The following is a 25,592-nucleotide window of genomic DNA, read 5'->3' as shown; positions in this document are numbered from 1 at the left end:
CAGTACATACCCCACTACAAGGTTGCTGGTGCATTTGGGGTTCTCTGTTACACTATATTAATTTGCGCTGAGTTGAACTTTGATATGGAATGCAATTTATTAAAAAAAAAAAAAAAAAAAAAAAAAAAAAAACAACATGCCATAGCAAACAGTTCCCAGACTAAACAATACTGGGGGGGAAAAAACTCTAATAACAAACAACATAACAGAGAAGAATTCAAAACAGTTGGGCCAGTTATATAATAGTACCGCTATGTGTTTTTACAGGGTTGCCCTTTTGAATGACATTTGAAGTGCAGGCACCTGCAAGATAAATGGAACTGACCCGCAGATATCCAGTATTCGTTTACTGGGTGCACATTTAACTTGTACTTTGCTGTTCCTAGCACTATATTATTTCAAAACACGTGCTATTGATATGCACTGTAGCTTTACACTCTTCACTTAAACATTCAAAACAAGATCTGTGGAATAAGAGGCTTAGGAGATCTCAAGCTTAGATTAGAAATAGTTTCCTCCAAGAAAGTCCCAAACCACTGGAAAACAGATGCAGTATCTCGTTTGGTTAAATCGTTTGTTTAAAAAGTGTGTTTTGTTGTCAAAATTCATTCCACACTTCAGTTTCAGTTTTGTTCGATTACTCAAGGGTGGGTGTAAATGGGGAAAAAAAGTCGGAAAATGTGTATTTTAAATAAATACATCACTCTGATTTTTGACCCTCAGGGCTTAAGAACCAGCCCCATTGCACATTTAATTCTGCTTCGCTGTAGATCTGAGATTGCACAAAAATGAGATGCGGCGTTCCATTTTAGGATTGTAATGAGCAGATCCCTTTCAAACAAAGTTGAGCTTTTTAACAATTACCCTGTCAACATTTGATACCAATAAAATGTGCACTGGGGGTTGTTATCAAAAACATAGATTACCCACTGGGTGGGGTGCATGGAAAAAGTCTATACCACAAAGAAGGCAATGTTTCATAGAAATCAAAAGAGAAATAATTACAAGTGGAGACATACATTGCAAAGACTTTTTTCACTGGGAGGATGTGGGTTCTCCATTTTTGGATTTGATTTTTGGATTTGATATATTCCTTATATCATAAACAGGTATGGTTAGACACTAAAAAACATAAATCCTCTTGTTTGTTCTTTACAATGTCATACCTAACCAGACTGAATTGCAGCAGTAACTAATAGAATTCTTGCCACACATCTATAAGCGACGCATATAGAACACCAGGTTTCCACATGTCTATAAAATGTTCTCAAGTGACAACACATTTGGAATGTTAAAAATGACAAGCAAGAAAATATACGCACCCTTTGCACGCACTGCCTGTTCAGACAAAAACATAATGTACAGGCTGCCAACGAAACCGTACAGTCAAAATATTAAACTAATGGATGAGCAACAAAATGTTGAATCAGTGAAATAATCCACCGTTTTGTCAAATTAATCAACTAGAAGATCACATCATACAAACTCTATAAAAATGCGCAAAGGGCTAAATTATGTGGTGCTTCGCCAGATCTCCTCCAATGAAGTAGAAATAATAAACAAATATATTATTTAAGAATGTTAATTTAACAACAAAAACAGAGTGTCTTGGATTCAAATTAGATGGAAGAGTTACAGTAGTATAAACCACAGACAAACGCTGAAGCAGTAAACATGCCTGAGATTGGCAGGTCACATGGAGTATGCCAGAAAGTACGTACTTTCCACCCTCATTAGAACACAGGCTTCTTTATGAGGTATCTTAGTTGAACAGACCCATAAATCAGCAGTGAGATTATACTGCTGTAAATCATGTGAGTACTGAGATTTGAGGCTATATATTATGTATGTACATTGTACTTGGCTATTGCTGCACAAATACCATTAAAGGCAATTCAAAAGATAAGTGCATTATAGCAAGAGAAATCAAATATGGCCTCCTTGGGCTCCCGAGTGGTGCATCCAGCAAAGGCGATCTGCGTGGAGTGCAGGATGCACCTGATCGCCCGGAGATCACAGGTTTGAACCCAGGCTATGTCAATGCAGACCATGACAGGGGGTTCCTAGAGGGCAGCACACAATTGGTCGAGCGCTGCCCGGGTAGGGAGGGATTAGATCGGCAGGGGAATCCACGGTTCACCGCGCACCAGCCTAACTTGGAACACGTCTTAACTTGGAACACGTGTCTTAAAGTTGTCTAAACAAACATACATCTAAGCTGAAAAACAACATTTTTGTATTGTTCAGTACAGTTGTATGGAATGTTAATACCAAGTGTCACCAAAATTAGAGTAGTGAAAGAAATAGTACATTCCTGACACCTCCACTGTAGAAAACAAATCACAGGTATATCATGAGTCTTCAGAAAGATCTGCTTAGATGACACAATGTATCAAAGTATTCAAATAGAATTTGGCTTAATCTTTGGCACTCAGAAATGAAAGGTCAAGATAAATAAATGCTGAAAGCATCTGGCACACACGAAATCTCCTTCATGATCTGTACAGCGTTGGAAAGGCTTTGAGGTACTCTGCTTGGAAACAAGTTCGTTTTTTTGAAATAGGAAAAAAATATTTGTATAATAATACTTAAGGCTGGGCCACACATGTGCATTGCTTATATTATATATATAATATATATATATATATATATATATATATATATATATATATATATATATATATATTTTTTAAAGCCAGCAATAGAGAAATCATTGTTTACAGTTATTCAGTTAAGTAATACTGAATGGTTATACATTCTGCATATAGAAAATATTATGGTGATTCTTGCACTAAAACTTGTAGAGTGACATTCAAAGACAGGCCCATACCGATACACTTCCACTAGCAAAGTGTCTGGAAACATGGCATACAGACTACAAACAGTCCACAACATACGAGCCTCCAATTCTAAAGATATCACAAGGTCTGGCGTACATTTCGTTTTATTTTATATAGAGTGAAATCCTTCTTAGTTTGGCAAATAAATGTATCATGTGTTTTAAATCAAACCTGAAACATTTAAAGTTCTTACCTGGGCATATTGGTGAGTGCAGATAACCCCGTTCCATCTTGGGACAGTGAGGCAGCCCTGGTGATAAATAAGGTAGTTGTCCACTCTGGCTACGAAGGAGTCAGGATAGCCAGTCACTGAGCCGTCCAGGTCATGGAAGATGGAGGTTTTGTCTCCATCCAGGTCATTACCCCCAAACCCCTGGCCTGGTTTGCCAAAAAAACACATTCAGTCCAACCTAAAAGAAAATGAAAGGTAAAGGGTTACTGCCAGCTAGTATAGAATTGACAAACTGCTGTGAATTTCCAGGTAAAGCACAATCACACAAAATGGATTAGAGACACTAAGCATTCTTGTGTAATGAAATGCATGGTTGCTGGAATTCATACAGGTCAAAGTGCTGTGTGTGGAAATCTCCTTTCCATGGCACACCTACAATCACAGGTAGAGGAGAAGAGGGAGTCTGTTGACATAGAAGTCAGAAGTCTGAGCGTTTTTTAATTCATGCAACATAATGAATGAGCAAAAGACTTGCTAACCATCAAGTAACAATCAAAGAGGCTCCCGTCTAAACAGCAGACCAGCATTTATTGTACAAAAATGAAGCAAGAAATAGCAGATAGTAACTGTATTTAAGAAAAAGGGGTCATAGGGACAGTTGGGAAACGGTTCTCCAGTTTCAATAAGTAAAACGGTATAACACAGTGCTTGCATTTAGGTAGAATTCCATTCTGAAACTGCTATTTGCAATGGTTGAACGTTGGCTTTTAATACAATATTGAAACAAAAAGTCCTATGCTATGAACGGATTACAATGCTGTGCTGAATGAATTAGTGCTAGTCATTCTCTATCAAGCACAGTACGCTATTGTTGTAACTCAACTCCTGCCTAAGGCAGAGATTACATCTAATTACAATAGAACATCACAAAGGAAAGCAGGGTTCTGAACAATGACATAAGCAATTAACTACAACAATCAGACCAATTTGTTTTGTACAAAAACTGCCTGACAGATAAATAATAATATGTGTGGAATATTAAAATTAAACAGTTCCCATTTAATATGATCAATCAGCCAAATTGTATATTCCTAATTAGTGCTTGCATTCTATTTAAAAATGTATCGGTTCGCAGTATTGCAGCAAGTGCTTGTCCAGTGACCTGTTTTTATAACAATGTAACTGAAATAGAATCTAATTGTATGTGAGTTTAAACTAATACCAGACGTGACAACCTAAATTTCTGAACAGATATGTGATTTAAAAAGAACAGAGAGAACAATTGAGCTGTTTTTCCTTTAACTTTATCAACAGTGTATTGAATTTTGCATGCAGCTTGATTGGGGTGCTGAACATACTTAAAAAAAAAAAAAAAAAAAAAAAAAGTAAAAGTCATCACATCTTCCATCGTACTTTAATTTGTGTCTTTTACCCATCAAAAATTCATCTAAATATGCATTTGTTAAAATAGTTTGTTGGTCCACCGAGTCTGTCTACATTCTTGCACAGGATACTCATGAAACTGCACGCTCAGGATCAGCAACCCCACACATGGAAAATACATATTTCAAAATACGTTGCAAAATGTTTTATCTAATATATTACAAAATACTTTTGTCATCCACGTGGGACTGCATTATGTTCATTTAAGTAATGCCGTTGTGATCAGGACACACAATGTTTTAAAGCTGGCTATGACTCCCGATTATAAATGTATTAAATGAATAATGATTTACTTTTTCTCATGTGTTTCTGCAGTGCGTGTATCTCTGTATTCTTGACTAGCTGGTGGAATCATAAAGCCCAGGAAACATGCGTCTTACACTCCTTTCCATCTTGACGAAGGACATGTTGTTTTGTGGACTGATCTGCCACCCATTCTTCATGAAGAACCCAATGGCACTGGAGTATCTGTCAGCTGTCGGGGTGAACTTCTTAAAGGAGCACTTCGTCAGCCTGATTGGACCATCATAGATCTGGAATCCACGTATTGGAAATGTCCAGTCGGAACAGAGATCACAGCTCTACTTCATTCCCGTCTAGTACTGTTCATGAGAGTCCATGTATCCCTAAGACCTTTGCAAACACCTGCGTTTTAACAGTATGGTCTATCATGTCTCTACTTGCCTTATAAATGTATGCTGTCCTTGACATGTGCAGTGTTAAAAAGCATAGCAAGTTGTGGTAAAACAACATGAAAGCATGCAAAATTACAGATGAGAGTTAGCAAAAAATGACTGCAATTTATAACACTGTAATATTATAATATAAATTCATCATGGTAAAATTGTAACCCAAACAGTCTAAAAAGGACCCTTACCTATTCTTGAGCAGAGTCCTGTATTCCCCATTGGCTCCATCTCCCCAGTAGCTGTTCTGCCCTCCATGACAGCACACATTGTTGCTCTCCCCAACGAATATGGAGTCAGTGACTTCCAGACTCGAGCCTTCATCAGTCGGGAAAGTTCCATCACTGCACAAAACATAGAAACAGCATGTTAAAAGAAATATGAATAGACTTTTGGATAAAGCCTTGAACATGAGATATACAACTGAAATGCTTTGCTAAAACCAGTGTTATTAAACATATATATATATATATATATATATATATATATATATATATATATATATATATATATATATATATATATATATATATATACACACACACACAACACAAGAATCAAGAATGTATTGTGACATCCTAAAAATATACAAGTCCTCAACACATAAGAATGGTGAAAGTTTTAAAAAAGTAACTGGAACCCTAATGAAATCAAAAGGGAGTAATGTTGATGGGGGTGAGTGGGTGTCAGGAACTTGAAATTTCTTTAAAAATACCATTGTCAAAATCAAAAGTCCTAGAACAGGGTGATTAGGCACCATCCAATCCAACTGTTCACATGACTAAAAAGGCAGGAGACCCCTTTCATATGGTCACTATAACAGGCAGTGGTGAGATGATTTATGGGAAAAATCTGAGAAGAAAAGGAACATTGAACGCCTCAAGTACTTGCATCAGATCCATTCATATTCAGGATTTGCACTTGAAAAAAAAAAACAGGAGGAAGCAGATTTGAAATGTCTTTTAAATACACATCCCTTTAAATACTTTCTATTGAGTTTTATGGGGCAGTGATTAAGTGATTGGGCTTGTTTTCGTTTTTGTTTTTACTAAGGTCCTGCTTTTATTTAATAATCACAGCAGCTAATGTTCTTCTCGTGACAATCGTAAGACATGTTCCCCCACTCAAGGACTACTATGTCTGCCAGCGCTAACATACATTGACAACCCTCATATCATCTAATGCAGTGGTTCCCAGCCCCGGTCCTGGGGACCCACTGTGTCTGCTGGTTTGCATTCCAACTGGGCTCAGCTAGACACTTCATTGAACTGATCATTTGCTTGATTAAATTGTTTTCTGCTTAAACAGCTGTAGAGTTCAAGTGACTTATAAAATGTTACAGCTAACTTGAAATATGCAACTGTTAAGAGCTGAAAACAATTACAAAAATGTCTAATTATGTAAATGATCAGTTCAGTTAAGGGTTTAGTTAAGTAATTGAGAGCTCAGTTGGAATGAAAACCAGCAGACACATGGGGTCTCCAGGAACAAGTTTGGGAACCACTGATCTAGAGAGACCTACAGTGCCAGGAGCAGCCAGACACTGTAACTGCAGATAGTTTTAAACAGTGCTACAAGGTGGCTGGCTGAGTGTTGCAACTGCAGCAGGAATCCTAAAGAGAAAGTGAAATCCAATTTACTGCACATCCCACAAATCAGCTTACATATACAATCTTAACGTAACAATGAGTCCACAAAAACTGTCATGCCTCTGTAAATAGCTTCTGTTCTTAAGAGAACCTGCATTTATTTTCAGCACCCATTCTAACAAGAGCAGGGCTAAAGGTTCAGATGCTTTTCACAGAACGGGAATCATGAGCTCTGGGTGTAAACAGTTACAATACCTGGCAAGAGTCAGTCCGAGTCCATTGTCAGCAAAACTGAAATAAAAAGAAAAACATGGTTGTGTAAGTAAACACCAAAGTAAAACAATAAACAATATTGTTACTGTACCACCACTACTACTAGTTGGCAGTTGTGTTTTTTCCAAATTTCCTCTGAAGTTATCCAAAAAAAGCACTTTAGGCTAGGTATGTAAACAATAGAGTCAGTTTTCTGGGGGAAGTTGAAAATAGAAGAGGAGACTTGGAAAACGATCCCCTCCTCTCGCCCAGGCACCATGGTCATTATTTGTAAAGGCTATCAGCCCATCAATAACTGCAGGAGCTCTCGGCTTAGCAGGGTCAGCGTCCTGGTGTGGGCGAAACCTGACAGAGACATACAGGAAGTGTTCACCCCTGTCCATTACACTGATGGAACCATCTTACAACTACAACCACAAGCAGATACTGCCAGTTCACCAAACAGGAGACACTGAACATTAACACAGGAAAGGTTGGTAAAGTGTGCATTGAGGGTCAGGAATTTACAGGGATCCTAAACAGAAAAGTCAAGTTTAATGCACTATGAGGGTGAGGTGCATCATAGACGTGTGTGTTTGCTATGTAAGGAGACACTGAGATTTTCTTTTAAAGCAACCTGATGCAAATCATGCAACAGTACAGCCAGTCTCCTTAGATCGGAGGGCTGGAAGCAGCACAATGGATTTAAAATGCACATGAATATATTTCTAATTCCTTTTTTTTTTTTTTTTTTTTTTTTTTAAATGCTAGCAATAGAAAACAAAAAAACACCAATGCATTGAGGCAGAACAGCTCAGTTCTAATGAGAGAAAAACATTTGCCTTTACCATTAAGTCATTATCTTTATAAACAGCATGCAAGCCCTTTTGAAGGCTATTTATGAAGACAGACAGAAATGGTTTCTATGAAAACCCCTTAAAATGTTAAATTATTGCTGGAAGCAGATGATTAAAAAACCCTCTCATGTGTTGTTAAATTTACATGCATTTCCACTTGTGTTTTATTTTGATAGCTTGCAGGAACTGAATGTTTTGAATACATTGGATACCTCTTCGAGGTCTGCCTGTTACTGTTCTTAATACTATATATGGCAGCTCCAATGGCATGGAAACTGATGAATATGAGTCAAGAAACAGAAAGAGGAACACTGTAGGACCGATAATGTACATAATCTTTGCTATAGCACGTCTAGAGAAGCGAGTAAGCTTGGAAAATATGTATAATCTGTAGTTAATGGTTCTGGCTTTCAAAAAGACACATTATAATAATTGTATTTTTGCTGCAAAAACTGGAATAGACTTGCAACCCTGGCTATTGATTTGGGCAATCTTCACAAGGCATCCATGTACAATGCATTTTAAAATGACCACGCTATAGATAACTAACCTTGCGTTATCTATAGTGAGATATTCTCTTGGATTCTCTGCACTTGCATTTGTTGTCTTCACCCCCTTTCCAATAAAGAGACCTGCCTGCAAAAACATTCAAACAACAGTGTAACTTATTAGAAAAGACAGCATTGCAGCAAAAGAAACACAATTCAATGCAGGCAGTGAGCTTTTACACCACCCACAACCTTATTAAAAGTTTTTAACTCCAAGAACTGTGGGCGTAAGACGTACGCCAACGGCAATCCTACACTGACAGATTTCTTAATTTCTGGATACATAAAATCAAAGCTAACAAGCCAGGGGAAAAAAAGTCCTGGTCTGTTTCTAACTTCGGATGAGATGTAAAACCGAGGTCCTATTATAAGAGACTGCAGCAGCAGTTGTTGATGCATTGTTCACCCCCTAGTCTCTGCAAGTCGCTTTGGATAAAAGCGTCTGCTAAATGACTCATTTATGACTTCACCCCTGCTAATTTTTCAAATATGGATTTCACTTATGGCTGGTTACACAAAGAATCTATTTAACTCCCTATACTATATAACTGTCACAGGGATGTCAGTTTTTTGCATCCTTTGACAAGTGTGATAACTGCAATTTAAATGTGTGTCAGCTAAAACCTTCCATTAGAGGTAGCCTTATAACACATAATAATAAGGTGTAGAAGTAAGGCAAAACTCCTTTAACCAGCACTGCAAAAACATTGCCTCTCTCTGTTACAAAGTTATTATGTTTTTATTAATGTATTTGACAGATTAATTTGTTTTGCAAATAGAAACCCTGACATGCATTCTGGAATACAAAAAAAGCTGCAAATCACTGCTGCAAGTCAGTTCCAGCAGGTACAGGCTAGCAGACGCTGATAAATAGTGCTCCGTTGGCAGTTGTTTCCACATACAAGACAAACTACTGAGGTTTCAGGTAGAGTGATTTAAAGCAATGAGCCTTTCCAGTGAACACACTTTGCAGCAAATTTACTCGAATCACTGAGTAGCAATCGTGTTTCCATTCAAAACTATTTAAGACCTTGAGTAGCGGCCCAACAGCATATTGGACAGTACTGTGTAGATCGTGACAAGAATAGTGCACAGAAGATTGTGTTACATACTTTGAAATTGAAATGCACTCTGTTGATGTAAAATATCCCCAGTGGTGTCAGCTCAGCCTGGCCTTCTGGAATTGTGCCTTCGGAATGTCCAGCAAGAACCCGGTGAAAAATATACCAGATTCCAACATCCTGCATCAATAAATATCACAGTGTATAGACACTACATTAGCATTGCGAGAAAACAAAATGGGCAAGACTTTAAGGTATCCGTTATAGCTGATTATAAACAATGCAAAAAAAAAAAACAATGGCAAAAGTGTATAATAGCCTTATTATTTCTAAGCATATTTTATAATTGTTAATAGCATAATTAATAATTACAGATTGTTTATAATCATTTATAATGGATGCCTACACTAAAGTGTTACAAACTAAAAATGTACAAATAGATTTTCCTTGTATCTGAAGTCCCATACCAGAACTCCAGCTGCAGCATTGTTTATTAGGTTATTATTTAAATTAGCAATCCAGACTGTTCACATTGTTCCATACACTCTTGTGTCATAAACACACTAAAATAGAATAAAAAACAATGTACGGTTCAACCTATTATTAAAATTGCCAGAATTGAATACAGAAAGTATAAATCATTCCTCCCAACTACTGTAAAGCTGTATACCATCACCCTGAAGCAATGTATTAAATAGCTTCTCAGTATAGTATTTAACTTACATGCAATCAGTGCTCGGCACTGGTCTGTACTTCCCAAACACATTGCTGCGGATTCTAAGGCATGTGGCTTCATCCCGGTCTGAGGGTAGTGTGGTTCCCGGCTTTGTAAGGAGCCCTAAGTTATGATAGAGTGTGTTTCTCTGCTCCACATCATCTTCCAGGAAGAACCAGTGACCTAATGTATCATATCCTACAACGTCTTTAATCTGAAAAAGAGTTTTAAAAAATTGCGGCTTTGAACTTTCTCGTGGTGAGAAGTTCGCAACTTATCAACTGCATAATAACGTGTGAAAAAATATAGGATTAAAAAATTTCACAACTTAGAATACTGTTCCTGTAACAACCTTGTTGGCAACCGTAAACTATGAGCACGTACCAGTAGCCCATTGGTCCCGTGCACGGTCACACATCTAGAGAAGCAGTGATGAATGGACAGGTTCTCCAGGTAAGTTGGAGGGTCGGAGCCTCCCTTGTGATCCATGTCCCCGGCCAGGTGAAAGCGTACTGGGTAACTCCCAAGGACCTGCTGCCCAAGCACAGTCAGCTCCACCCCAGACATGTGAAAAGACTTGAAGTGTCTTTGGATCTAAATGAGACAAATATTGGGAAACTGAATTCTCTATTATCCCTTGTTGCTGCTTTTTTTTATTACTGAGAAGCGTTTTGCAGTAGGTATAACAGGAAATTCATTAAAAAGGTAGGGTTTGTATTCGGTGACCGACGAAAGGGACGGAATTTCTTGGATTGCAGCATGATGTTGGTCCAGTTCAATAGAGATTCAGTAGATTCAGTGGGGAAGCAACATTTTGTTTCCATGGATATCCTGTCCCCATTCATAGGGGTATAGGGAATTCCGAAAATCAGCAAGGGGCAATTTAACAAGACCAGAATTCTGTCCTGCACTGGAATCTGGCCAGCCACTGGAGTTAACACAACTGCTTTTAAGACTGCAAAATAAGCATGATCTTTAACATCTTATCTAATAGATGGCACCAGCCTTGTTACACAATGCCACGGTATCAAAAGGGACAGTGTCCGCTACTGAGCTACCAGTGTCTCTTTATACAGGTACTCTTAGGGGGGTTCTCATCAAAGTGTTGACCAACTCAACTGAGTTCAGAAGATCAGAATTACATTTTGTATTGCTGCAATAGGCTTGTTTGTTCAGTAGCTTTTTAATGGCCCTCAATAAAGAAGTTTGTTATTTTTATTCTTCAATGTCCACTCCGATCAGAACAATACAACCCAATTATAATACAATCCAATTACTTACAGTGCACTTACCTTGATATGTCCTCCAAATGTATCATAGTTAAAAATATCGCAATGGTTTTGGCCATAACAGGAGGCTTCCATTTCACTTTTAATCATTATATTTCTATTCAGCAGCCCAACTTCTGCTCTCATATCAACGCCATCTACAATTTCACCCATGTGAAGATAATGAGGTTTGCCTGTCAAAACATATACCTTGTCAAATTAAATGCGAATCTTAACAAATGGCCAACATTTTAAGCTACATCCACAAGAAGCTAGTCTCAATTTAAAAAAAAAAAAAAAAAGGTTTTACTTTGCATGATGAAATTATTACACAAACTGAATGTTCAATATGTTATCCATAGTGGCAGAGTGGTAAATGCTATGTAAATTAGACTTCTGTGTGTAGAAAAAAATTGAGCAGTTCATACCATCGATTTTGACTTGGTTCGTTTTGCATTCAGAGCAGGGGAGAAGGCTGAATTCCTCAGCTTGGTATATTGAATAATCAGTGCTAGAAATCACTATTCTGTCTCCAGTTTTCCAGCTTGAGGCGTCACCCACCAAGTTTTAAATAATGCCTTTTAAAGCTTCAACTTTAAATCCAATGTGTGGGGATCCTGAATATCGAAAAGGAAAAGGATGTAACATTATGTAATTAATGAAGTCAGCTACACTACAGGACCCTCTTCTAAACTCTGCATGGCTTTCAAGGATTGCCTCTAAGCTTTGTGCCGTACACACCCCATTTCAAACAGGCATTAGCTTTGGCAGCAAACTTTTTCCTTACATGTTTCCTTTAGATAAATCCATTGAAATCCTTCCGTTCAATACTACCCTCAATCGTTAATTACATTAATCACATTATTTTCTGTGATTTATTGTCATGCTTTTCACATATATTTATTAACAATGATAAACAGGATATTCTGGGGGGTTGGGAGAGGGATGATAAAGAACCGGTACTGATTAAACAGGAAAAAACAAACACTCAGCCACCTGTAAGACCTCAGACAACCTTTGGCAAGCAGAAAAGTTACATATCCCCATAGAACAGTGACACTAAACCTTTTACCCAGTCACTATAGGCAGTGACTGTGAGTGACTCCCATCATACGTCTGAAACTCTCTCCTTGCTATAGCCACCCCAGTGGATCCACTGAATTGATACAGCCTCCTATTCTCTGTGGTTGACAATGGCCCCCTCTGAGAGTACCTACCAGTGCCCAGGGCTGCCTAACGGACATAAGGAGTGATATTTAGAGCTCTTATTTCTGTCTATCTTGGTAATAGACATCTTTAGGAATGAGGTGCAGCTGTTCAGCTATTTATGAAATTAGACGTTTTTGAACCTAGACAATATGTAACTCACTGGCAGGTAAGGTAGTTCATAAAGCAATAAAAACCTGGGCAATTTTTGTGTAGCTAATATTGTTGTTTTTTTTTTAAAACATATTTAACCCTTTAAGGACCATTACATTACCTATAGCCCCATTTAAATGTAACCTCCCCCTAGCATTGTTTCATGAAAGATGCATTTATCGAGGATTTGTTAAGGCCATAAAGGGTTACAATTTGGTGCCATTTTCCTATAGCTGAGGATTCTTGCACTGCTGATAAGCTGCATCTAATGGAATGGGGTAGGCTGGCAGACAGTTGGCAAGGAGTAATTTCCATATATGAGCATGCCAATAGCAAAGGAGTTTGGTGTACAGACTGAACCACAGTGGTACAGAACACATATGGTGTGTTTCGCAGACCCTGATTAGCACTAATTCTAAACCATCTAATGTGACTATAGGTAAGGTAGTCAAAGATTGCTAATGGGGATCTGGCAATGCAGCAGAAAGAGAGAGGTCACTTGTGGATCAACACAACCTAAAGAACTGTGAGACCTGCTACAAGCAAGGAACATGCCCCAATAGTAAATCTGAACAAAACTAAATAGAACACGTCCCCTTGTTTTTGTTTATCAAGCCCGCTTTGAGATTAAAACAGAGATTCAGGTCTCATGGAGAACTAACTAATAATGCTAACACCTTACCTGGAAGGTTGTGTGAATGCAAAAACGTCTTCATATTTTCAAGACAAATCTGACTTTTTTTTTTTAATGGCATAATTCATTATTTTAAATGAGGCTAATGGCAAGTTAATTATCTGGAGCTGTCCATGGTACTTCTAAAAAGGTAATTCATGTTTCATCCTTTGCCTATTCAAATGCAATTGGAATATATACAGTACAAATTCACAGTTTTTACAAACTATTATTTTAGAAATAAAAGCAAGTATATGATATTAGGTGAGACAAAAACAGTACAATTTATACAAATATAGCGTTATTATTTTCTGCTGGAAAAAAATGGCGTGTCAATTTGAATACAAAATAAAGGTCTAGGACCTCCAAATGGAATCTTACCTGTATCCTAAATGTTTGATGTATTTGCTCCTCAAGACTTCCATAATGTACTCCCTGGAATCAAGGGACAAACTCCTGGCAGCAGAGTCCTCAACCGCCATGGCGACTATTGCCCCGGAGGGCTGGTTACTGAGGAATTCTTCGCCTGCTTTCATTAACCATCATGTGGGTGTCGAAATGATCAGATGCCAGAACCTGAGCTGTCCCGTCGTCAACAACCCGAACATTGATCCCCCTGCTGCCCCAGTACCGCTCGAATCTATAAGGTCCATGCTGCAGTCCCATTGGATACAAAGTTCTGGCCAGCAGTCCATGAAAGCGCTCTCCTCCCGTGCATTTCCAAAGTTCCACCTGCATCGACACCAATAAACTTCCTCCCAAAATCCTGCACAGACGCTTTGACAGTAGACCTGCCGTACAGTGAGATAATGGCATTAGCATTTGCAATGTATGTGCATTTTGCCAAACCAATGTGCAGCTGTCCACCATCCTTAATAAGAATATGCCTGGTTCTCAGTGTGATAGGATATTTTGGGTAGTCTGGAAAGACTAATGCCCCTGAAAGAAAAGTATTTAAATAACAATAATAATAACAATCAAATATATACTTGCAATTTTGTTTTATAAACATTGGCTTACTTTAAAACCATACCACATTTTGAAAGCATGTTGATACATTTAAAAAGGTCAGAATGCTATCAGTCTTACGATTGCTATAATATATATATATATATACTATATAATTATATATATAATATATATAATATATATCTATATATATATATATATGATATAGATAGATAGATAGATAGATAGATAGGGTACTGTTTATTTAACTAAAGTATCTCTACAGCCAATTTTGCATTGTAAACCATTCTTTAAAAATGCAAATGCTAGAAGATTATAATAATTTACCAATACATTATCTTACCTCGGGCCTCTATAACAATGGAATGAACAGTGACTGAAGATTCCAGCTCTAAAAGTAAACCGGGTCTGATTACAACTTTCCTGTCTTTATTGAGTCCGGGTCTCCAAGGTAACAGGTTGCTGTTCCTATCAGGGCATCTGTCTGCAATACAAACTCTATGAATTAATAGTATATCAACTATTGCTTAGTAAAATGTAAACAGGACAAATGAAAGGTAAAATACCAACCTGTTGCACACCTTGGTACTTTTGTATTGTTTTTCTTCGGCTTTGTAACGTTGTTTGGCTTAGCGCCAGGTAGTTTGTGATGTATTTGAGAAATTAAAACGCCGCACGCCTGTATACCTTATACCTGGTGAACGCTGTCCAAAACGTACCGAGGAAACCTTTTGTCACGGCGGAGGAAAAGTAAAGCGCTTCCAAAGAGCACGAAATTGACGTCAAAATTGACAAAGGAAAATAAATGGTAAATGAGTAAAACAAATAACAATTTTACATCCAGGGACACGTTTGCTTTTCTTTTTAACTTGCACACGTCTGTCATTTGCCACAAAACGTGAACTGCTTTTGGTAACCTACAATTTTCCTCCTGCAAGATTTCAAATCCTCCTTCCCTATAATTTTTCACTCACTCGTATATCTTTAAACGGCTTATTGTACCGAATACAGCAATGCGTTTTGAATTGTTTATTAGTTACATTCGGTATTTACATTACCCAATAAATAGAGAAACAATAATAAAAACACATGTACAACAACTGGTTAATAACATACATTAAAATGATGCAAAGTTCTTCTGCAACAACATCCCTTAATCAATAACAGTATTTATAGCTACATTGCCTTAGCCTTACCTACACCAAGGACTCTCTTCCCAGTATTTTTCACCGCCAACGGAAAAACCGTGAGCAAAATTGCAAAGCCACTGCTTAGTAATTTGTATGCACCTGTGGCTCCAACGTCAGCAGAGTTCGGTTACCGGTTCCTAGTCAAACTGTGACAGGAGTGATATTTGTTGAGTTGCTTTTGTTATCCAAGTGATGGGGACTCCGCGCTCCGCAGTCCTAGAATTCAGTGCAGTCTGGTTTATTGATCATGTAGGTGATATCAATGAGAGCTCGGCAGCGCTTGTGCACGCTATGCTGTAGAGAGCGACTGGACCTTCTGTTATTTATACTCATCTCGTTCCCTTTGGCAATGTCTTCACTATTTACAACAGCTGAGGGGAAACCCCGCCTCCAGTACACAGATTGGCTAAAAAAAATCCCATATTGTATATTTTCCTAACCGCGCCTTGGACAACTATCAACTAACGCGCCGGACACACATAGCGGCTGAAAGTCTTTTAACTGAGAACATCATTTCCCAAGTGTTTCTTGATTAAGGAGGGCGATATAGGAAAATGTGATTATTAGACTTTATGCACTGTACACAAAGATTTGTATAGGACGTTTTCTTTAGAATGATATGTTGCTTAGGGTTACATCAGGTCCAAACCTTCGCTATTATTAATTAATAAACAACATTAAACATCAAATCAAGTGTAAATCAACATAGCTAAGTCTCCATGCAAACACTTCGCATGCAAACTACACCGTCTTCTGAGTGCCGGCTACATCCCGCTGAACTAAAATAGATCGAATCCAATAGCGTGCAATACACAGTGTGCAATACCCTTGGGTCTGTTGACCTGCTCACAGCTTTGCAATATAGCCTACTTGCCAATAATCACATTCCAATCGTTCAGCAAATTCCATTTGGGGAACCATCATAAGAGACGCGTGTCAAAACGCAACAGGTTCATGCCCCGGGATAGCTTACATAGAGATATTAGTCTGTCCCATTAATAGTGGGTTGTTTTGGTTTGTTTTTAATACAGCACATTTTAAACAGCCCAAATACCAGTAATTACAATTGTTCTAATGTCATGGAACAAATTACAGTAGATGACGCACCACATCGGCAATTTACATATGTAGTAAACAAGGCAATTTTGTTTGTATGTTCAAGTACCGGTAATTTTCCAAGTTCAACGCGTGATACAGTGTTTAGCCAAGTCAATGTTTCCACTCCCACAGAAGTTGTGCAAAAGAGAAGACCTGTTTTGAATTGGGTTGCCGGATCTCTTTTACTGATTTAACTGTATTTGGTGTTTCCTGGCAGGATTCGATAATGGAATGAAACTGACACATTGCCCTTCGGTGCATTTCTTGTAAATTATACAAATTATTTGAAATAGTTTTTGAACGATTTCTTAACAAACCATAACATGATTTTTGTTTAGTTGCAAGTACACCCACACTAACAAAAACAGGACGTGTGGGAAGCGCTGCTTTCGTCAATATCCATTATCCAATGCCCATTTTCAAATGTCAGGAGAACGGATCACATTTTACAAGGGCGCAGAAACAGTGCTTAATGTTGGGTTGTTCTAAGTCAGACCCATAGAGGTCGCCCTTTAACATAAGTCTGGTCACCTAAAGGCTTTTAAACAGGTAATGATAACACTATGTAACTCAATTTTTGTTCCTGGGTAGTAAGTGTTATTTCCTAATTGCTTATACCTCAAAAGTATAGAAAATGGCTATTATTCCCCACAAACTTTGCTTTTGTGACCAGGACAGTGATATTTCAAAATATCACTATTTCCAATGAGAAAATGGGCGAATTTGTGTCTTTTCGTTCACATAAAGTAATTTCATTCATTTTTATATTACTTTAGTATAAATACTTGTTAATTTATATGTTGTTTTTTTTCTGACTTTATGTGAACGAAAAGACACAAATTTGCCCGTTTTCTCATTGGAAATTAGTGATATTTTGAAATGTACCTGTCCTGGTCACAAAAGCAAAGTTTGTGGGGAATAATAGCCATTTTCTATACTTTTGAGGTATAAGCAATTAGGAAATAACACTTACTACCCAGGAACAAAAAAACAAAACCAAAAAATTGTTACACGGTGTAATCTGTGCTATTTCCTACCCTGTTATAAAAAAAATTATTAAAAAAGATAGATAAATTGTCAGCAATTTTACTACCAAAGGTGTTGTTCATTAAAATGTACCCCGTCTTACATGTATAACGTTGTTTTTGTTGGAAGCAGAAAATGTACACACAATGTTGGACTAAATTGAAAAAATTTGACATTTGGAAATCTAACATGAAATACAAGAAATACTGACATGATGAAATACTACTGTTATGGCTTCCGGTAGACACATGCAATATCATTTTGTAATTTCTTTATTTACATGCCATTAAATAAAACTTCTAAATTATAGTTTTTTATTATTATTATGTCTCAATCCTAAAATTCGAGGTAATGCAAAACTTTTGTTCATAGCTGTAATGTGCTAACCTTTTATTACAGATCGGGCTGACAGTCCTACAAATGAAGCATTCCATATCAAGCACAGCAACAGTTCTTGGCATGTTTGGTGTCCATTGTCCACTTTCAGTTTTCCAATGTCTTCATTTCCCCAGGCTCATGGTCAACTGTCAGACAGACGTGCCTTGACTGTGATAAGGGCCAGATTCATGGTCAGCACTACAATATTATCAGGAAATGAACCCAATTCTGTCACAGCTATATATCATCCTTTCATTCTTTATTCACATTCAATATAAAAACTTCTCACATCTCTATTCTCGCAAAGTTTGCATTTGTTGGATCTTTACAACAGGTTGTGGCACCTTTGTGGAGGAGGACAGATATAATGCTTCTCAAGACCTTTCAAATACTGAGAAATTCCCAGAATGCATCTTCTCCAGTAAGTTACGCCTTACATTAATTTTGATTTGTATTTCTGCCAATCTTTAGCATTCAACCCATCAGCAACCTTCAACATTAATTAGTTTGCTGACAAGAAATGAGTAGTGTGGGAGCTGCCCTTCAGGCACAGCAAACACCACAAAGCCACATCACTGCTTCCAACATCAACTCAGGAGAATAAGCAACAGCACAACAGAAAGTGCTGTCAACAACATACTTATTAGGGCTGCATAGTTCAACAGGCTGATCTACAAAATATGAGAATTCAGAATGTGCCAAATTGAGCTGGTGTGGCCAAGAAGTTAGAACCAAGGACCAACATCTACTGTAGAAGATCCTGGTTTCAAAGGTGGAGGCAGATCCAATAATAAACAAGAGCATGCAGCTGAAAAATGAAGGCTCATTTTATACCGTGCAAAGTGCTGGAATCTGCAGTGTTTCTACTGGAATATAAAAAATTAGATTGTGCTTGCTTTGGCAACCTAAAGCAGCTAGATTTCCCGTTTCTGTTTGTTACAGAAAGGGTCTGCAAAACCCTCATGTTTATTTTATGCTGGTATTCCATTCCTATCGAGGAGCAAATATATTTTGTGTGAAAAAAGGTTCAACTATACAATTTTTTTTTTTAAATGTGCTGTATATGTATGTATATGTGTTCACTTCTTCTAGACACTGATGATTGGGAGTCTAGCTAATTTAAAGAATCATCATTCCCTTGCACAACACTTTGTAATATCTGGTGGAAAAGGGAAGGAGCAGAAAAATCAGATTTAGATCAGTCTACCAAGAAAAATTCACTTGTTTCTATAGATTCACAGAAGGAAATGTGCTGAACAGCCAGCCTGGTGCCGAAAGGTGCTGTAATGCCATAACAACTGACACATTAAGAAAGAAATAATTCACATGGGAAGGAAATGGAAACAAATATATATTATTATAACCAACCCTTGGTTTTGAAGTCTGGTTTCCTTGAGGCCCGGGCTTGGATTTGAAGCAGCTGTTTCTTCAGGATGGAGAGAGCTTTCACCTGCTGGGATTCTGGCAGCATTCTTCCATTCTTCAGGAAGACCAGCACTCTGTGAAGCAGCCACGGCTTCACTCGCAACTGCATGAGCTCCAAGGGGTTAATCTGAATGCTGGAGGAGGAGGGGAGCAGCTGATCACAGCTCGGCAGTGGCAGCAGGTCCAAAGCCATGTTCCTGCTGAAGGCTTTCGTTAAGACATATCGTGAGAGGCGTGTGACGGAATCGCAGGACAAATCTGTCGGCTTTGTTCTTTCCATATGGTCTCTGCTGACAGTAACATTTCTTCTGGCTTCTCTCCTGTGGACTGGGGTGTCATCGTACAGGAAGCCACTAGATTCAACTTCCCACGTCCACTCTTCTTCTGTAACATGATAACAATGTCCACAAATTAAGCTCATTGCAACAAGCCTCTTGTCAATCTAAAAGTAACATTGAACGTAACCCCCATGAACGTCCATTCAGAAGATTACCAAACACCAGTGAGGTAAAGGGAACATCAAAGCTATGGAAATGGAGTTTGAAGTTTTATATCCAGATAATGTTACCAGTCCAATAACACTACTTTAGTGGACAACATCCATAAATTGCAGCCACTGCTGCAAGGAGTGAAGAAAAAAGCTAAATAAGAACTCTAAGATGGGGTTAAGGCCTGTGTTTCAGGATAGTTCATAACAGAAGCCACTACTATTTAGAATTGCCTATTTCAGAATAAGGCATATGCTGACAAATGAATCCTTGGTTTTATTTAGAAATCAAACAAAAAAATACCTCATTATGTTATTTCAAGATGAAAAGCTGATAATTTCAAATTAACATATGTGTCCAAATAGTCTGCTTTGTAATTTTTTATTGTTTGTTTTAATCTCAATATAATTATTAGTTGTGTCGACAACTGCTTGACAATAAAAGGACATGTCTAGACACAGTGCTTACGGAGAGAGATATATAAAGCCATCACAGTTTTTTTTTTTTTTTTATGTGGTCACAGGAGGTTCCTAAGTGCGCTAGTTCAATTTTAGGTTAATGTACCAGATAACCATCATTACCTGAAATGAATTTCAATTATCTTCAACTGATTTAGCTGTTTGTAAAGCATTGAAGGCAGGATGAAATTATTTTAATGATCTTAAATGGCAGCAGATCTAAATATCGATGCTGTTACAATTTAGGGGTAGGAAAAAACATGAGACATGAAACACTTTAGATCCACTGGCAGTGCTGTACAGTTATGGCAAACATACACTATTGTAAAAAAAATCCATGTTAAATTAAATCATTGTAATACCACCCTCGATATAGGTAGTCACAAATATTAGAGGCCTAAGAAACAGAGGATCAGTGGATTACCAACCTATGGGAGCTGCAGCTAGAGAGCCCTGCCAGCCAGCCAAGCAGAGTGCGAGTGCGTGGTGTTCTGTAGAGCTGGTTCTGCCTCTGCTGGAAAGGGAGCCCAGTCTTCTGGTCAACACACTGAAGGGGGAGTTGATGGATTCCGTTTCTGTGCAATGAAGATACCCAAGACAAAATGTTCATGCTCTCGCTGTCAGAGAAATGGAGCAAAAGCTCTTCACGAAGACACGAGGATGAATCTGCAGGATGGGCGTGGGAAACGGAGTCTTCGCCTGTATTCATTTTACATGCTGTAATTAAACACAAGTAAAAAAAAAAAAAAAGAAAAAAAAATACAATGAAGAGGTGGACACACAGGTTTCAAAGTGTCCAATGCACTCTGCTGCTTGTTTGATTTTGTTACTGCTCAATTGGTTGCTTCTTAAAAAGCTATTATTATCTCAACTCTTCCTCGGCTGACTCGTCAGACAGTGACTTCATTTCTTTTTATCAGATGAGAAAGGGTTGAGATGCAGTAATACTGCAAAAATGATCTAGAAGCAATAATAAAAACCCATGCTGATAACATCACAATAAAACAAATATGGCTTTTCTTATTTAACATATTTTAGTTTTTTTTTTAATGATGGATTTTGGTGCTAATAATAGGTTCTAGACTGACAGCACCGGAGACTGAGAGTAACTCTGTATATATCAAAGGGCATGTATACTGCATGACAAGAAGAGGTACTTTGTTCACATTACCCAACAAGTGTGAAAGCGTCTCGTGAAGCTGCTGGTGCACAGTACAATAGTGGAGACCGCATTCAGTGGCAGCTATTATAATCATTAGATAAAGAGCATGTTTAACTTTCATATTTTAAGTTTAAAGAGTAATTACTTTTATATGTTATATTGCACATATATATATATATATATGTGTGTGTGTGTGGAGCTGGAAGAGTTGAAAAGCCACGTGAACGTTGCATTTTGTATACTGCACACTTCACTAAGAACAAGCTGTGATCATTCAACCCATTTTAAACACAATGAAGACATTCTTCTGCTTCTTTGAAAAAAGCAAATGCAAATACGATATGACTACAGCTATGGGCAAAAGTTCTGCATCACCCTATAGAATTAACTCATTTTGCTTCATAAACTCAACCTGCTGAATAAATGTTACGTTAACAGGTTGAATAATACTAGTATATATAGTTTTCCCATATACTTAACAAAAAATGTGACATTTCAAAATCTAATATGAAATACTGTGCTACTATGACTTTTGCAATATCATTTTTGTAGTTTCTTTGATTATATTATAATAAATAAAATATATAAACTATGGTTTTACATTGTGAAACCCTGGTGTTATATATTTATATTCAAATAGACATATAAGTAATCCTATTGCAGGATTGTGTGTTACTGGTAAATGATTCAGTCTGCAGGATTCAGTCAGACCTGTGTACTGTTCCCCACTTTGAACCTCAGAGACCTAGCCTCCAGGGGGAAGGGGCACATTGCTCTCTACTGTTCTCAAACTGTGGGAAAGCTAACTAAACAATTCACAAGTAGAAGCGAAACACAAACACAACTTTATACAATATTTTTCAGGTGAAACAGGTACAGTATTACAAAAAAACAACATGGTCAGTAATTAGTGCTGTATTGGTGTTTTATAACTTACCCTTGTGTGTGTGTCCAATATGCACAAGGGATCATCCTTTGAGATGCATGGTTTTAATAAGAGTCTGTTCCTCCTCTTGTTGAAGAACTATTTCCTCGCACTTTTCTTTTTGAAAACTCATGATGTCTCATGCAGTGCCTGCCAAATCCAATTACACTGACTCTAATAAGCTTCCTAATCAGAGCCACCAATGTGGAAAGCCCCACAGTGAGACAAATATGATCTTGCTGGAAATTTCATTTTCTTTACATTTCACACATCTAATATTCTCAGAGAGAATGCAGCAATATTGCCACATGCATCACTTTAATGTCTGACCCTCCTCCAAGGCAATTCCTGTCTGGGATAATGACTGGATTTAAATACACATGGAACACATTTTACAGGCAGTTTGAATTCGAGGTTTGCATTACACCCTTTGTATTGTTTTTCTTTACCACCTACTTTCAAAAATAATTCTTACAAAGCTATATCACCCAGAATCTCATTGAACTCCACCTTTAGTTTTTAGGGTCTGCATTTTGACTCAAATAGACTAATTAGCTTATTGCAAAGATGATTTAAAACTTCAAAATCAGTTTCTTAAAAAATAAAGTTCATGCAGCAGCAAATTATACTTAAAAAGCTTACTTTCTGCATCAGATTCCTTACCAAACACCAACTGCTTCTTATGGAGGGAGAGAGACCACAGTGGCTCTATTTATAAAGCAGTCTTCAACAGTTAAGTTTTTCAATCCGACAGATTCACATAGACTCAGTTAAACACTAGCCCTGTACAACCTGAGCCCAAATACTATACTAACAGGCTCTAAATTTAGAGAAAACTGAAGAAGACACAGACTCCCTGCTGCAGATGTAAACATTTAGGCGCTTGCCTGCCAAAAAAGACGGTCTCATGGTGTACTGTATTCAAAACAAAGTCAGGGACTTGTTCTGCTTTTTGTATGATTACAAAAAGTAAAGACTTGGATAGTTTACATATATCTATATCTATATATCTATATATCTATATATATATATATATCGCTTCAGTATGCAAGTTATGTCCATTTTGTTACGCCATGGACTTTGTAATATTTTCTTGTAAACTCCCTTATTCATAGCATGGACACAATGTCCTACATTACAATCTGCTGGACTGGGAGTCTTGTTGTCCTGACTGTTTAATGGAATATTGTTATGATTGCCACCATCTTTAAAAACTAACAATAATAATACTAATATCCTAATAAAACTAAATAGCATTCATCATACTTTGTGTATGGCAGGGTTCCTGTGAAGATTATTTTAACTCATTGAAGCAGATTTAGAAAACCAAAAAACACACCAAGTATATATTCTTTTTGAACGTAAGTCTCTTTGTTAGACATTTATTAAGGAAAGAGGATAAAAGAAAAGGACAGAAATAATTATTGCTAAATGATATCATGCAACTGATTAACTCTTTAGATTAAAAATATAATTAATCATACCAGTTAATGATGCATTTTTATGACCAGTTCACATGGGACAGTTTACCATTTCTCATTAGAAGGCTCTTAGTCATGAGCTCTATTTGACTCTCGGCTTGAAGACCACATACATAAAAACCCATTGGAATGACCCTTCAAAAATACTTCTCACCATCATTATCTGCCAAGGAATAGTACAAAGAAGATAAATATTGCCTTCCACATGTTGCTCATCTCCGACTAAGTGAACCCGCACATCAAACAGACAAAATCAGAGCTACAGACCTCATGCAGAAGAAGAAAAAAAAAAAATTGACATGAATTTCTGCTGCTTCATTACTTTGCATGAATAAATCCTGTATATTTTATTCTAGATCTGTGGAGTAAGCACACAATAGAAGGGAGGAAGGATAGTTGGGGATGAATTGTGTTGTGCTTAATAGTGGAAGGCTAATTTGGAGCAGGAGAGGATAAGAAAAAAAAAAAGATATCTGCTAACATAATATGTCTTTATCAAGGAGGAGTGACTTCCCTTGCCAGTACAAATTCCGTAAGTGAAACAACACTTTATAATTCTGTCTGTCGCAGCACAAATTCCAAACCCATGTGGAATTCCAGGCTCGTGGGGAACTGGAGCTCAACACTTGTTTTTCCACAAAATAATATAGTACCAGAGGCAACTGTTAAGAATTTAAATTTACATTAAATAATAGTGTATCTGGAACTTCTCAGAAGATGAAGACCTTTTCCCCTTGGTGGAAAACACATTAACTCTTCAGTTTGCTGCACAGTAAGAGGTATACACAGACTGCTCCAGTATCTGAATTCTGAAACCTTATTTCTTTTTTCTCCCTGCACCATGACCAATTCTTTCAAATCATAAACTACACAGCCCAATACTTTAATGGTTTGAATCCTTAACACTCCAATAGTTTTTTTTCACTTGTATTAAGAAATTGAGACAAGGCATTTTCAAGTATCAATTTTCAATCAATTCAGCAGCAAAAAGAAACTCTGGCTACAAAACCAGACAACTCCATCAAGCCTGAATTAGCGTGGACAGTTGACAAGGGCACAGCTGACAGTTTTGAAGTGCATGTACACATGAGGCATTAGTCACATCCCACAGTTAGAACAGTTAGCGGCAGCAGACTGAAGAGGTTTGTTGTCTTACCTCTTTACCAGATTCACACCATTTCTTTTACAGCACATCAATAACACAAGAACACATAAAAACCACATTTGATTATTAATTCCATGCATCCTTTATTCCATTACAACCATAACGTTGCTTTAAAGCAACTATACAGAAACATTTCTAACGCAATTAATTCATCAATCTCATCAATTAATACATCAATCTCAGTCTTACAGTACATTTAAGGCTTTTTTTGATTTCTTAAAATAAGATAGATTAGTAGTAGTGTGTACCTATTAAGTGTTTTTTTTTTTTTATTATTATTTTTATGCATACTGCGATTCCAGTGTCAAAATCAAGTAGGCTAAAATACCCTTAACCCATTTTTTTTTTTATATATTATTTATTT

General features: G+C 37.3%; 3 protein-coding genes and 1 long non-coding RNA gene across 8 annotated transcripts in view; all 4 read right to left on the bottom strand.

Annotated features, from left to right (window-relative positions):
- The window catches only part of LOC121294742 (cell migration-inducing and hyaluronan-binding protein-like), a 48,441-nt gene extending 32,496 nt beyond the window's left edge, over nucleotides 1-15,945 (bottom strand). The window contains exon 1 of the mRNA XM_041218798.1: nucleotides 15,629-15,945. The gene's annotated coding sequence lies outside the window, so the exon portion shown is untranslated. The remainder of the gene's footprint in view (nucleotides 1-15,628) is intronic.
- On the bottom strand, nucleotides 3,141-12,013 carry LOC121294739 (cell surface hyaluronidase-like). 5 transcript variants are annotated; one of them, XR_005946823.1, is made up of 10 exons: nucleotides 11,860-12,013; nucleotides 11,456-11,625; nucleotides 10,548-10,757; nucleotides 10,172-10,377; nucleotides 9,500-9,628; nucleotides 8,390-8,475; nucleotides 6,986-7,021; nucleotides 5,333-5,485; nucleotides 4,836-4,988; nucleotides 3,141-3,250 (listed from the first exon to the last, which is right to left on the bottom strand). XR_005946823.1 is itself a non-coding variant. In XM_041218790.1 (6 exons), the coding sequence occupies exons 2-5, from the start codon at nucleotides 11,603-11,605 to the stop codon at nucleotides 9,547-9,549; spliced, it is 648 nt and encodes a 215-aa protein (XP_041074724.1). In that variant the 5' UTR covers nucleotides 11,606-11,625; nucleotides 11,860-12,013; the 3' UTR covers nucleotides 7,258-8,475; nucleotides 9,500-9,546. The 5 variants fall into 5 exon arrangements, 1 of the variants encoding a protein (XP_041074724.1); XR_005946822.1 differs by lacking the exon at nucleotides 4,836-4,988; XR_005946824.1 differs by lacking the exon at nucleotides 3,141-3,250 and having other exon boundaries at nucleotides 4,935-5,088.
- Nucleotides 11,965-15,318, bottom strand: LOC121294547 (cell surface hyaluronidase). The gene is given in 7 exon segments (XM_041218333.1): nucleotides 11,965-12,048; nucleotides 13,845-13,985; nucleotides 13,987-14,151; nucleotides 14,153-14,402; nucleotides 14,776-14,916; nucleotides 15,003-15,111; nucleotides 15,271-15,318. Coding segments are annotated over 7 exon segments (876 nt in total). The 3' UTR covers nucleotides 11,965-12,026.
- Nucleotides 15,946-18,044: 2,099 nt separating the features above from the next.
- On the bottom strand, nucleotides 18,045-22,692 carry LOC121295094. Its single transcript, XR_005946850.1, has 3 exons — nucleotides 22,595-22,692; nucleotides 20,924-21,212; nucleotides 18,045-19,933 (listed from the first exon to the last, which is right to left on the bottom strand). It is a non-coding gene; the product is annotated as an uncharacterized LOC121295094 (long non-coding RNA).
- Nucleotides 22,693-25,592: the final 2,900 nt, after the last annotated feature.

This window comes from Polyodon spathula, chromosome 19 (assembly GCF_017654505.1).
Source record: "Polyodon spathula isolate WHYD16114869_AA chromosome 19, ASM1765450v1, whole genome shotgun sequence".
NCBI classification, from domain to species: Eukaryota; Metazoa; Chordata; class Actinopteri; order Acipenseriformes; family Polyodontidae; genus Polyodon; species Polyodon spathula.
This window is presented reverse-complemented; position numbering and strand designations above follow the sequence as displayed.